Source organism: Plecotus auritus (genome assembly GCF_963455305.1).
Source record: "Plecotus auritus genome assembly, chromosome: 2".
NCBI lineage: Eukaryota > Metazoa > Chordata > Mammalia > Chiroptera > Vespertilionidae > Plecotus > Plecotus auritus.
This window is the reverse complement of record NC_137771.1, coordinates 186,376,076-186,390,878: the sequence shown is the minus strand read 5'-3', so window position 1 is coordinate 186,390,878 and position 14,803 is coordinate 186,376,076. Positions and strand designations below refer to the sequence as shown.

At 41.3% G+C, this 14,803-nt stretch overlaps 1 protein-coding gene across 6 annotated transcripts in view; it reads left to right on the top strand.

The window, feature by feature from the left end:
• Positions 1–330: 330 nt before the first annotated feature.
• Positions 331–14,803, top strand: part of ATP11B (ATPase phospholipid transporting 11B (putative)) — a 122,242-nt gene continuing 107,769 nt past the window's right edge. For all 6 annotated transcript variants that reach the window (XR_013959932.1, XM_080656160.1, XM_080656161.1 and 3 more), the window contains exon 1: positions 331–659. Coding sequence is in view for 5 of the 6 variants with exons in the window: in XM_080656160.1 (XP_080512286.1) it covers positions 633–659 (27 nt within the window). In the remaining variant the exon portion in view is untranslated. The remainder of the gene's footprint in view (positions 660–14,803) is intronic.

Sequence of the window (14,803 nt, the reverse complement as noted above, 5' to 3'; positions counted from 1 at the left end):
GTGTACCTAGAAAGCGACGGCAGAAACACACCTGCAACAGGAGGTAGCAATAAAGGAGTCCGTCAGAAACCCCAGGCTCCACAGACTGCCCCTCAGAGGCGACTTACTCCCACCCCCGAGATGGGGCGGAGCGTAGAAACTGCGTTCGCGAACCCCGCCCCTTTCCTCGGCTGGACCCGCCCACACGGCTGAGCCCCGTTCTAGACGCCGGCGGAGCGCGCCCAGGCCCTGGGTCCGCCAGTCCCTGTCGTCACGTCCGGGGGCGGGCCGGGACGCTGGGGACGGGCCCGGGTGGGGCCGGGACGCCGGTAGGGGGGCGGGGGGGCCGGGCCGGGCGGGGGTGGGGTTGTGGCGGTGCCTTGGATGACAACGGTCAATAATGAAGGTGGCTGCGGCGAGGCGCCTGGCTCAGCAGCGCCGGGTGGGGGTGGCGCCGGGGCCGCGCCTGTGAGACCTTGGGGCCGGCGCGGTGAGATGGGGGCCCGGCACGGGGAGTGAGGTGGAGGCGGCGGGAGCGGCGAGCGCAACTTTAGCCAGAGGGGCTCTCACACTTCCTCTTCTGGCTCGTGGGCCTCCACCTGCAGCCCCTCTGCCCTCGCGTCCCGCGGGACCGGGACGGCGACGGCGGGGGCATGTGGCGCTGGGTCCGGCAGCAGCTGGTAGGTACCTCCAACCTCCCGCTCGCTCCCGCGCGGCCTCTCCGGCCGGGGTGGCGGGGCAGGGCCGGTGGCGCGGGGCCGGGCTGGGGCGTCGGGCTTAGGCCGCAGCGGAGGCGGGAGCGGGGCCGGAGCGGGCGAACCCTGCGCAACCCCGCGCGCGTCTCGCCTCCCAGCCCGGGTCGCCGGGGCTGGCTGCGGGAGGCGGCCGCTTCCTGCCCGCGCTTCTTGGCGACTCCCTCCTCGGCGGCTGCGGCCCAAATCGGGGATCCGGAGCGGGGATCCTGGGGAAACGGGGCGAGGGCACGGAAAGTGGAAAGAGGCTGGCGCTTCCTGCCTCTAGCAATTTGCGACACGTTGGAGGGGAGGACTCGGCTTCAGCCTCTCTCGTCCCTGTTTGCAGTTAGTGCAAGATCCAGTGTGGCGTTGGTTATCAAAAGGAGGGTTCCTGTCCTAGTCTAACCCCTCACAGCGGACGGAGTGTTCCCCAAAGCCTGCGTGAGGGACAGAAGATATTCCAACAACCCGTTTAGTTTCGGAAGAGGTTTGTATGGGAGTTATGTAGGACTGCGTGCTCCTACCTTGTCCTCACCCCACCCCAGGTGAAACTTTTGGAATGTCGACCTTATTTTTTTTTTTTTTTTCCGTCCTCCCGAAGGCAGTTTGAGCGAAATAGGGTTGGAACCAGTGGAACATCTCGGGGTGAGGGGGACGAAATCTTAGAAGAGGGCGAGTTAAGACATATCAAAAGCGCCACGTTCTTAGAATGAATTCAGAGAGAGAAATCTTTCCTGCCTCTTGGCAAATACAGCACGAGGGCAGCAGTGGAAATTTAGGACGAAAGTTGCTTCTGGCTGAGGAAGCCTAACCTTGTCTGGATGAGGAGGCCTGTGACTGGCTGCTGCTTAATTTCTAAATCGCTTTAGTTTAAATGCTCCTACAGCTCAGTGGTTCCGTGTATTAATTCAAAAGGCAGTGAAGCAAAAACGATTTTTGGTAGACGAAAGCGTTGGGAACACTCTTTCCCTGCCTCTAGAACAGCAGTTTGTCGTTAAGACTGCGAAGTATGCCGTTTCAGAGCCAGCCTTTATTTTGCAGTGGGCATTATTCTAAAAAAAATCTTATATATGAAACTAGAACTGCCTGCCACTCCCTCAAACAAATGTTGGCTATTTTTAGTTAATTGTGAATTCAGATAGTCCAGATATATGCCTTATTAGAAAATCAAGCTAATGATCTTCTATAATAATAAAAGCGTAATATGCTAATTAGACCTGATAGCCAAACGACCTTCCAGAGGAAGCCAGGGTTGCAAGGGCCCCTAGCCCTAGCCCCTTGCACGAATTTCGTGCATCGTGCCTCTCGTATCATTATACTACCATACTGTGGAAAGACTTCGTTGCAGTAAGCCATAGCACAGTAACTTGACTCGAAGTTAATTATTTTTTTCCTGATGTTAATTATTACAGGTCTGATCTCATGCTTTTGATTTGCCAGTCTTCCTGTATAGAAGGGTTATTTACCTGATGGTGTTTTTGTCTGGTAGGAAGATCATTCTGAAGTGGTTCTCTTAAAGCTTTTCCTGTAGATGAAGACACAGCTTCTCAGTGTTAGGTATTTTTGTTAACCTGAATAAAATCCTGCTTGTATAACCTCTCATGTTCAAGACAGACAATTTGGTCATGTTTTTTAAAAATGACTTCAAATGAATGCAACCTAAAGGAAGGGTGGCAAGTTGTGTGGCTAATTTCTAAGACGACAAGTCGAACAAGTTGCTGTGCGTAAAAAATGCTGTCTCTGACGTTTAGTTGCTCACCTCATTGGTTTTATTTTTAAGTTATCAGATCTTCTAAGTATGTAATCAAACCTGTGCCAATTTAGGACTTTGTACCTTTGATTAACTTTGTACAGTCACTTAAATTATACATTAAGGATAGTAATGAAAGCATATTTTACTATCCCAGTCATAAGCAGTTATTTTAGTTACTCTACCAGGAATTACTCAAAGTCTAGTTTAGATTATACTTCAATTTGCTCAATGGATTGAGTCATCTGTGTCTTTTAGGAAGAGACTTATTTTAAAAATTGATATAAATAGGACAAAATTGGGAAAATTAATATGCAAATCAAGGATAGGTTTTTGGAGTTCTAAACACACCTTATTTATTATATGAAACCTGATTTTCAACAACTTTTCTTGCCCAAAAAGTTTATAGTCATTTTATTATAGAAATAAATACTATGCTCTAGTACTTTCTCCTTAATTAAAGAAATGCTTGACTCCTTATCTCCACAAAGTATTTTCACTAACTAGAATCGATGAGGAAAATCAGGAGGTTGTCAGAAGCTTGATGTTTTCTGTTAGAGAAGTAGAGTGGAAAGAATATCATTTCCCTTTTCTTTTCTCAGAGAGAGTGCAGAAAACATCGATGTGAGAGAGAAACATAAATGATTTGCCCTGACCGGGGATGGACCCCCAACCTAACTATGTGCCCTGACCAGGACTCAAACCCATGACCCTTCAGTTTATGGGACAACCCTCCAACCAATTGAGCCACACTGGCTAGGGTTCTCTTTCTCTTTTGTTCTTTTCTGGCTCTCAATTAAGTTATTGTACACTAAGAAAAATTTTTTATGTCTTTTTGGTACAGTTAGTATTATCCATAGTGTACTTATTTCTAGCAGCATATGTGTATTAACTCAGAGATAGGATGACAGCATTTTCATTATAATAGTGGAAATGTCATTAGCTACTAACTGTTTTCTAATATTTAGATTTGTATAGTAATTATTAACCATATTTGCTATTAAAATTCTAATTAATTAAATTAAAAATTTATGTGACTATTACCTACCATATTGGATAGATCAGAGTAGAATATTATCATTATCACAGAAAATTCTACTGGACACTACTACTTCAGACTTTTAACTGAAAGTCTTTTTCAATAAATATTTTAGTTGATATGTAATATTTACAGGGCAATGTAATGCTATGTTTTTAAAGCACATCCTGTAGTGCAGACATTATAATGTGCTAAATACTGAGGATACAAATGTAGGTCAGTGAGCGCCTTAATTCATCTTTTTATGCTCATTGTCTATCATAGTACTTGACATAGAGTAGACATTGGGTTCATGTTTGCTCAATAAATAAGCGAAGAAAGAATGAATCCCATGGTATTGCTTCTGTGTTCAGAGATATACAGTGACAAAATCCAAGAGTGACCAGTCCAGAAGAAAGCTAGAAAATGGCTATAATTTTACAAAAATACAACTGAACGTTGTTATAGTAAGATGCTGTTTCTTAAATTTTTTCATATTTGTTTTGGCAGTGGTGGAAGGGCTGATAAGATTGTTTTCTGATTCACTGAGAAAAAATGGGGAGCTCTTATTCTAAACTGTCTCAACTTTCTGTTTTCTCACCACACACACTCACTGAACTTGTTTGTAATTTTACTAAATTCTTCCCTTTCCACCTGTCACAAGGTAGGTGTGATAGTCCTCTTTAGCCTGTAGCCTGTTTTCAACTTAGCAGCTAGAGTGATCTTATTTAAACACAAGTTAGATCATGTAATTCTTATATTTACAACCTTCTAAGGCAGGGGTGAGCAAACTTTTTGACTGGAGGGCCACAATGGGTTCTTAAACTGGACCGGAGGGCCGGAACAAAAGCATGGATGGAGTGTTTGTGTAAACTAATATAAATTCAAAGTAAAGGAGCGGAGGGGAGAGCAAGAGAACCCTCCGCTCTTTCGGCTCCTCAGGCTGGATAGAACAGCCGAATGGGCCAGATCCGGCCCCCGGGCTGTAGTTTGCCCACGGCTGTTCTAAGGACTTGCCTTCTTGCTCACAGTAAAATTAACTACTTGTGCTATTAATCCTGTTCTCCACAGTCCCCATCAAGTATCTGTACTTGTATGTTTAGTCTTTACCTTTAACCTGTGAACATGTTTAAGCCTCTCTCTACTATTTTAATTTGTACTGTACCTGAAAATGTCATATTCTTTTCAAATTTCTAAAAAATAGGTCTTTTCTGAATAACTATGCCATCTAATACACATGAAGTGTGGCTAATTCGAATTGAGATATTCTTAAGTATAAAATAAACACAGGATTTCAAAAACTGTATGAAGAAAAAGGAATGTAAAATCTCAATTTTTTTATATGAATCACATGTTAAAGTAATATTTTGGATATATTGGGTAAAGTAAAATATTATAATTCATTTTACCTGTTTCTTTTTACTTTTAAAAAATATGATTATTAGAAATTTTAAAATTATAAATGTGGCTTGCATTTGTGGCTCATTTATATTTCAGCTAGTGCTGTTGTGTTTCTATCTATATATATAAAAGCCCAGCGACCAGAACGGCGGAACAACCAGAATGACCGGTGGCTGTGATGTGCACTGCAGCAGCCAACCAGCCTGATCTGGGCCCTGATCAGCCCATTCCCGCCCCCGCCCCCCCCTTGCTGGCCAGGCCCCTGATCAGCCCCCAACACCCTGATCTGGGGTAGGGTTGGCCAGCCAACTGCCTGCGGCCCCTCCCCACTGTTGACCCAGCCCAATGGGCCCCCATTGGGGTGGGCCAGATGGACCCCACCTGTGCACCAATTTGTGCACCGGGCCTCTAGTATAGTATATAAGTCTAGATATCTCAGTAGACTAAATATCTGAGGGTAGGGGCTATATATCTTGCTTGTCTTTATATCCCTTGCTCTCAAGACAGCAGCTGGCCTATTGTAAGTACTCATATTCCAAATGTTGGTTGAATAAATGAGTGTCAGATTTATTTCAGCATCAGTTTGGAAGTACTAGTACCTGCATTCTTTGCCTTTCTCTCAAGGAATGAAGCATAGGAAAAGGAAGCTCAGGCCTCTGATAGTATTATTTTGATGTGGCTAATAAGTTTTAGTCTCATGAATTAATATTTAAGAACCTAGATCTTTGAATGTTTGCTGCTTTTATCTCTATGTTCAGGCATATATTTTTAGATACCCAGTTTTTCATTTGGTTAGGGAGAGTCAAGCATTAGAAGAATCCCAACTATCCCAGCAGTACTGAAGTTGGTATCTTGACCAGATTCTTAAAGAACCTTATGATTCCAATATTGTCATTAAATACCCTGTAGCCTGTTTTCAACCTAGCAGCTAGAGTGATCTTATTTAAACATAAGTTAGATCATGTAATTCCTTTATTTACAACCTTCTAAGGACTTGCCTTCTTGCTCACAGTAAAAACCAAAGTCTACTTGATCTGTATCCCCACCTCCCCAAATCACTTCTCATTTCCCATCACTCTTCATTCGCTTTATCCACGCTGACTCTCTTGCAATTCATCAGAAGTGTCAGGCCTACAGTGCTTAAATCCCAGAATCTTTGTCCAGGCTGTTACTTCTGCCTGGAATGTTCTTCCTCCAGTTATCTGCTGTCTCCTTTACTCCCTTCATGTCTTTACTCAATTCTTATAAGTGAGGCCTTTTCTGGACATTCAGTATGAAATTGTAACGCTCCCCAACACTTCCCTATCCCCCTCCCCTGCTTTTTATTTGTTAGCACTTATCACTATTCAATATACTCTGTACTTTTATTATTTATCTCATTTATCCTATGAAGGCAGTGATTTTGGTCTATTTGTTTTAGTTCTCCATATAACCACAGCTGTTTCTCAAATCTGCATCCACATTTAGGTAATAACCATTTCTCATTCATTCATTCATTCATTCAGACATTTTCTGAGCACCTACTCTGTGATAGCATGTTACTAGGCTCTGGAAGTACCAAAATGAACCCCTGTTTTAGCCAGTCTTCTAGGAGTCTCTTCTTCCCTAATGGATATATAATTGCATTGTTGTCATTTTTTTTCCTATTACAAAAAGTGTTTTAGTGACTGTTCTTATTTATGTATTTTAAATTTTTAAAAAATTGATTTTAGAGAGGGGGAGAGAGAGAGAGAGAGAAACATTGATGTGAGAGAAACATTGATTGGCTACCTCCAGCCTGAAATCTGGACATGGGTGCTAACAGGGTATCAAACCTGCGACCCTTTAGTTCATGGGATGTCACTCAACCAACTGAGCCACATTGGCCAGGGGCCAGGGCGATGTGTTTGTTTTAAATTGAAATACTTAGCAGTGGAACTGCTGGGTCATAGGGTATACACATTACGACTGTTACTAAATGTTGCCAAATTATTTTCCCAAACAGGAGAGTTCCCCTTTCCCTACATCTTGGTCAACACTTTGTACTGTTAGACTTAAAAAAATTTACCAATCTGATGGCTGTGCTTTATATCTCATTTTTTTTTCTAATTTGTATTTTTCTGATTGCTGGTGAAATTCAGGTGTCCTGTATTTCATTCATATGAATAGATTACCCATTTTTCTATTGGGTAGTTTGTCATTTCCTTATAGTTCCTTCTGTAGTCTGGATGCTAATTATTTGTTGTATATGTTGTAAATATCTTCTTCCAGTCTGTCCCTTGTTTTTCACTTGTTCATAATGTCTTTTGATATAGAAATGTAAAATTTATTTGGAAGTAATTGCATTAGACACATGATTTCTGCTTTTTTTTTTTACTTATCTAGAAATTCCTTTCCTATACCAGGATCAGAAAGCTGTTTTTCTAATGTTTTGTGCAAAGTGCCTTAAAATTTAGTTTGTCAACATTTAGGTGCTTAATATAGATGGAATTGACTTTTGTATATGGAATAAAGTAAGTAATTTATTTTCTTCCATATGAAAAGTTACTTATCCCAATGCAGTTTATTGAATGAGCCATCTTTTTACCACTAATCTATGTTGTTTGCCTTCTCTGTCATAAACGAGCATTCTCTTTCACATATCTTGTACTCCTTCTAGGTTCTCTATTCATGCATCTGTTGACCTATTGGGGCACCAATAATACACTGTCTTAATTATATATATATATATATATATATAGTTTAAAGTATTACATACTAGAGGCCCGGTGCACGAATTTGTGCACCAGTGGGGTTCCTGGGCCTGGCCTGTGGGATCGGGCTGAAACTGGCTCTCCCAAGGGGTCCCAGATTATGAGAGGGTGCAGGCCAGGTCAAGGGACTCCACCGGTGCACGATCGGGGCCGGGGAGGGAAGCGGGAGGTTGGCCAATAGGGGAGGAGTTACAGGAGGGCTCCAGGGCATGTCCAGCCCATCTCACGTAGTCCCAATCAGCTGGACCCCAGCAGCAAGCTAACCTGCTGGTCTGAGCGTCTGCCCCCTGGTGGTCAGTGCACGTCAGAGTGAGCAGTTTAGCGGCCTTAGCATATCATTAGCATATTATGCTTTGATTGGTTGAACGGATGACAGGACACTTAGCATATTAGGCTTTTACTAGAGGCCCATTGCAGGAAGATTCCTGCAAGAATGGGGCTTCCTGTGGCGGTCTCCACCGCCCCGCCTGCTTCCCTCCCATCTCTGCCGCCCCTCCTGCTTCCCTCCCTTCTCCGCCGCCCCGCTTGCTTGCTTTTCCGCAGCTTCACTCCCTTCTGCAGTGCTTGGCTTCCTTCTACGCTGTCTTCAGTCTTCGCTCTGCACCTGGATATGCAAATTAACCACCATCTTGGTTGGGTTAATTTGCATACTTGCTCCTGATTGGCTCGTGGGCGTGGCTTGTGGGCGTAGTGGAGGTACGGCCAATTTGCATGTTTCACTTTTATTAGATAGGATTATATAGGATGTCTCCTTTTTCTCCCATCAACCCTTCCCCCTCCCCAACCATTCCTACCCCACCTCCCCAGTGTCCATGTCCATTGGTTATGCTTATATGCGTGTATACAAGTCCTTTGGTTGATCTCTTACCCCCCTCCCCTACCTTCCCTTTGAGGTTTGACAGTCCGTTCAGTGTTTCTCTGTCTCTGGATCTATTTTTATTCATCAGTTTATGTTGTTCATTATATTCCACAAATGAGTGAGATCATGTGATATTTATCTTCCTCCAACTGGCTTATTTTACTTAGCATAATGCTCTCCAGGTCCATCCATGCTGTTGCAAATGGTAAAAGTTCCTTCTTTTTTATAGCAGCATAGTATTCCATTGTGTAGATGTACCACAGTTTTGTTTTGTTTTTATTGTTTAAAGTATTACATATGTCTTCTTTTCCCCGGATTGACACCCCTCTGGCCACTCCCACCCCCAAGAGCAAACCCCCACTACCCCAGTGTCTGTGTCCATTGGTTATGCCTAATATGCATGCATACAAGTCCTTTGGTTGATCTCTTAGCCCCCCCTCCCCTGCCTTCTCTCTGAGGTTGGACGGTTTGTTCAGTGCTACCTTGTCTCTGGATCTATTTTGTTCATCAAATTATGTTGATCATTATATCCCACATATGAGTGAGATCATGTGATATTTATCTTTCTTTGACTGGATTATTTTGCCTAGCATAATGCTCTCCAGGTCCATCCATGCTGTTGCAAATGGTAAAAGTTCCTTCTTTTTTATAGCAGCGTAGTATTCCATTGTGTAGCTGTACCACAGGTTTTCATCCACTCATCTGCTGATGGGCACTTGGGCTGTTTCCAAATCTTAGCTATTGTAAATTGTGCTGCTATGAACATAGGGGTGCATATGATTGGTGTTTATGGTTTCTTGGGATATATTTCTAGAAGTGGGATCACTGGGTCAAATGGGAGTTCCATTTTTAACTTTTTGAGGAAACATCATACTGTTTTTTCCACAGTGGCTGCACCAGTCTGCATTCCCACCAGCGTGCACGAGGGTTCCTTTTTCTCCACATCCTCGCCAGCACTTGTCATTTGTTGATTTGTTGATGATAGCCATTCTGACAGGTGTGAGATGGTACCTCATTGTTGTTTTTATTTGCATCTCTCGGATGATTAGTGACTTTGAACATGTTTTAATTTATCTCTTGGCCTCTGTACGTCCTCTTCCAAAAAGTGTCCTTTGCCCATTTTTTGATTGGATTGTTTATCTTCCTTTTGTTAAGTTGTATGAGTTCCCTATAAATTTTGGAGATTAAACCCTTACCTGAGATAACATTGGCAAATATGTTCTCCCATGCAGTGGGCTTTCTTGTTTTGTTGATGGTTTCTTTTGCTGTGCAGAAGCTTTTTGTTTTGATATAATCCCATTTGTTTATTTTCTCCTTAGTTTCCATTGGCCTGGAAGCTCTATTGGTAAAGATATTGCTATAATATATATCTGATATTTTGCTGCCTATGGATTCTTCTAAGGTTTTTATGGTTTCCCATCTTATGTTTAAGTCCTTTATCCATTTTGAGTTTATTTTTGTGTATGGTGTAAGTTGGTGGTCTAGTTTCATTTTTTTGCATGTATCTATTTTTCCCAACACCATTTATTGAAGAGACTATCTTGACTCCATTGTATGCTCTTGCCTCCTTTGTCAAATATTAATTGAGCATAATGGCTTGGCTCTATTTCTGGGTTCTCTGTTCTGTTCCATTGGTCTATATGTCTCTTCTTGTGCCAGTACCAGGCAGTTTTGAGAACCGTGGCTTTGTAATACAGCTTGATATCTGGTATTGTGATCCCTCCAACTTTTTTCTTCTTTCTCAGGATTGCTGTTGCTATTCGGGGTATTTGTTTTTTTATTCCAGATGAATTTTTGGAGCGTTTGTTCTAGGTCTGTGAAATATGCCGTTGGTATTTTAATGGGGAGTGCATTGAATCTATAAATTGCTTTGGGTAATATGAACATTTTAATGATGTTGATTCTACCAACCCATGAACACAGTATATTCTTCCATTTGTTTATGTCTTCCTCTATCTCTTTTTTCAAATGTCCTGTAGTTTTCCGAGCGCAGGTCTTTTACCCCCTTAGTTAATTTCATTCCTAGGTATCTTAATTTTTTTTGTTGCAATGGTAAATGGGATTGTTTTTTTAGTGTCTCTTTCTGTGAGTTCATTATCCTAATATATAAAAACCCTGGGTCTGTCACATCCGCAATGACCGGGAGGCTCAACCATTTCAAAATTCTCTCCATTTCAAATGAGGCAAGATCCTATCCATTTCCAAAGTTTTAATGCTTTAGACCTTAGCTCTTGATCATTTTCTCTTCTTCCTTGATCCCCTAATACTTGTTCTTTCCCATAAATTTATGTTTCTCCCTCTCCCAGATTTTTCATTTCAAATCTAAAAATATGCTTATGACTTGCTTACACTAAAAATTTTCACTTGGTCCAGCTTTTCAGTAGTTAACCACCTCCTCATCTTCCTCTCCTCCCCTATTCATCAATCCATATTAGCAAAAGTCACCAATGATTTCCTAATTATTGAGTTCAGTGGTCTATTTTTTTTTAGTTGATATATTTTTTCTGGGTTTCTGCCATACCACTCTTGTTTTTCTTTCTTTTGGTGACCTTTCTTCTTTACCTCTTTTCTCCTATGTTTATCTTAAATGATAGCCCTGAGAATTCCATCTCTTACCCTTAATTCTCTTCTTCCTCTGTACTCTTAATAGGCAGTCTCATATATATATTTAACTTCAACTATCATCATGCTTGTCAGGTTCCAATCTCAAGTTCAGCCCTCTTTCCTAACCTCCAAACAAACATATCTAGTTGTTTACTGGATATCTGTATTGGGTGTCCCACATTGAAACCAGAACATGATTCTAGTTTAATCTTAAATATGTAAGGGAAATAGGAAATTAGGTGATATCTAAGGTAAATAAGGCTTAAATCACTAAGGTTTCATCAACTCCAAGTGGGCAGGGACTTGTCAAAAATTTTTATCATCAGTGATCCTTAGCATACTACAAAGCACATAGAAAGTACTCAGTGAATACTCTGATTGGTTGCTCAAGTAGATTCTTTTCATTATATGCAGAAGGCAAGAATTGCAGATCAGGCTGTAGCCGGTTTGCTCAGTGGATAGAGCGTTGGCCAGTGTACTAAAGGGTCCCAGGTTCAATTCCAGTCAAGGGCACGTGCCTGGGTTGTGGACTTGATCCCCAGTCGGGGGCGTGCAGGAGGCAACTGATCAATGATTCTCTCTCATCATTGATGTTTCTATCTCTCCCTCTCCCTTCCTCTCTAAAATCAATAAAAATATATTTAAAAAAAGAATTGCAGATCAGTACAATTTTAATAGTATTATTCAGGATAAGTGAGCTTGCTGAAAGAACTAAAAATAAGCTCAAGTATTTTCTGTTTTAAAAAAATACATTTTCAAAATTATGTCAGTTTGACCCAGTGTTGCCAAATCACTTCTATGCTTAAAATTTAATTTTTCAAATTTTCATAGCAGTTTACGATTTGCTGAATCCCTTTTTTCCCTAACCTTATGTAAATATGTTTTACTTTCTTCTGAAGCATGTTTCTCAGGTTCCCAGCATATAAAATTATTAAGACAATTGTGTTCCTTTTCCTTCCACCTTGGTTTTTTTTTTAATCTTTTGTTTTCATTCTTATCTAAATACCTAAATAAATTCACATAGCATCTCCATTCTTTGAGTTCAGTATATTTTTTATAGTTTAGAATTTTTTACGTAATACATTAGCTTATTTAAATCTGTACTTGGAACTATTTGTTAGAGTTTCCTGGTTTGGATACTGGTTATACTGCTCATGGTATAAGCAGCAACTTCTAACATGAGTGATTCTGTTATAGACCCAAGATAGTGAATTCTTAGAAATAACTTATATTCAGCCATCCAAGTACATGATTGCTTTTCATCCCCATTAGACCCAATTTTCCCTGTTTCTAACAAATATTTTATAAATGCTCCTTCCTCACTTACCCTATATAATAAAAGGGTAATATGCAAATTGACCAAACGGCAGAATGACCGGTCACTATGACGCACACTGACCACCAGGGGGCAGATGCTCAGTGCAGGAGCTGCCCCCTGGTGGTCAGTGTGCTCCCACAGGGGGAGCACTGCTCAGCCAGAAGCCCTGAGCAGGGTTCACCGCTGGCGAGCCCTGCTGTGATGGCGGGAGCCTCTCCTACCTCGGTGGCAGCGCTAGTGATGTCCCACTGATGGCTTAGGCCTGCTCCCCGTGTCTAATATCTCTGCCTCACCAACCCATTTACCCACCTACCAAATGCCAGTAGACACTCCCCTCCCAATGATTGCAAAAATCATTACCAACCTTTTTTCTGAAATGGGCCTTAGAAGTCTTTTATCCTGCCTTAGGCTCATTCTCCAAAAGGAATTTTGACTTTGAAACATTTAATCTCTTAGTTGTAATAGAGAACAGTTACATATAGTTCTCTCAATGAGAATTGGAAATCACACTAAAGCAACCAATCAGGAAACGATAGATGAGTAGAAAAGCTTGTAGAGCAAAGTATATGATCATTCAGAAATATTATTTCAGTAATAGTATTATTTGGATTGATTTGCTAAATATAAATGCTTGGTATTTCATTGTACCTATCTGATAACAGGAATGACATATAGTTTTATTCTATATAAAATCAAGAGTCTTAGGGATTTAGAAAAACATTAAAAATGTTTATAATTATGGCAAGATGAAAGGTAGGATGTCTAGATTGTGGAAAGTGTACTGGTAGGTACAAGATGGTTGGTTTTTTTTATTGCTGCTGCTGCTGTTATTTGATAGCAGTTTCTAAGTTTAGGCATTCTTGAAAACAGGTTTCCTATATATAAAATTAGGACAATTGTGTATTTTCCTTTCACCCTACTTTTCTTTTTTTTGTGTGTGTCATTTCTTGCCTAAATAACTAAATGGGATTCACTCTGCATCTCTATCTATTTTATCTTTTTTACTTTAGCATGCTTTTTTAATGTTATTGTGTAGAATTTTGTGGTTGTATTTTTGTGATATATTAAACTTTGAAGGTACTGTGTAAAAGATACGTTGTTTGACTGACTATATGTCTTTGGCCTGTCTCAGAGTTGTAGCCCACTGCTTCTAATATACTAAGGAGGACCTAGGAAGCCATCTTCATTGCCATTGTTTAAATATATTTTTATTGATTTCAGAGAGAGAGAGAGAAACATCAATGATGAGAGAGAATCTTTGATTGGTTGCCTTCTGCACACCCCCTACTGGGGATCAGCCTGCAACCTGGGCATGTGCCCTGACTGGGAATTGAACCGTTGACGCCCAACCACTGGTCCACACCAGCCAGGCAATTGCCATTGTTTATGATTATGAAGGGAAAAGGAGAAGACTCAGAAGTGTTTGAGAAACCTGGGTAGAAATTTCTTTTTATCCATCTATTTCAAATCTGGATGCCAGTTAGAAGATTTACAAGTTTCATTCCTTATCTAGCCATTGTTCAGCTGATAAGCAGATCAAAAAAAGCCAAATTTAGGGTTCTTGATTATAGAAACCTAAATTCTCCCTTACTAAGGCCTGCAATTTTAAAATTTCTTCTAAGCTAAAACACTGTCACACATTTATTTTTGTCATAAATGTCTCTGATTCTATACATAGATATCACCAGTCTAGCAAACAGGGGATATTCATTATCATGGTCGAATTATGACCAAATAGGACTCTTTTAATCCAGAAAATCCATGGTGTAAGTCCAGAATGGGTGAAATTTATATTTTTAATTGTGGTAAAATATGCATAAATTAAAACGTATTATTTTAACAATTTTTAAGTGTATAGTTCTGTGACATTTAGTACATTCACAGTATTGTACAGCCATCACCACCATCCATCTCCTGAACTTTTTCATTATCCCAAACTGAAACTTTGTATTCATTAAACACTCTCTATTCCTCCCTTCACCAAAGGCTTGCCAAACCCTGAATTTGACGTCTCTTTCTTATTCCTTATACTAGAGGCCCGGTGCATGAAGTTTGTGTACTGGGGGGGCCCTTAGCCCTCCCCGTGCCTTCTCGCAGTCTGGGACCCCTTGCTCCTTACACCCGCCTGCTTGCTGCTCCTTAACGCTGCCGCAGAGGTGGGAGAGGCTCCCACTGCTGCTGCGCTCACCAGCCATGAGCCCGGCTTCTGGCTGAGTGGCGCTCCCCCTGTGGGAGTGCACTGACCACCATGGGGCAGTTCCTGCATTGAGCGTCTGCCCCCTGGTGGTCAGTGTGCATCATAGTAACTGGTCGTTCCACCATTTATCCATGTTGTAGCATGTGTTAAAATTTCCTTTTTAAGACTAAATATTATCCCATTGTATGTATGTACCACATTTTGGGTGATC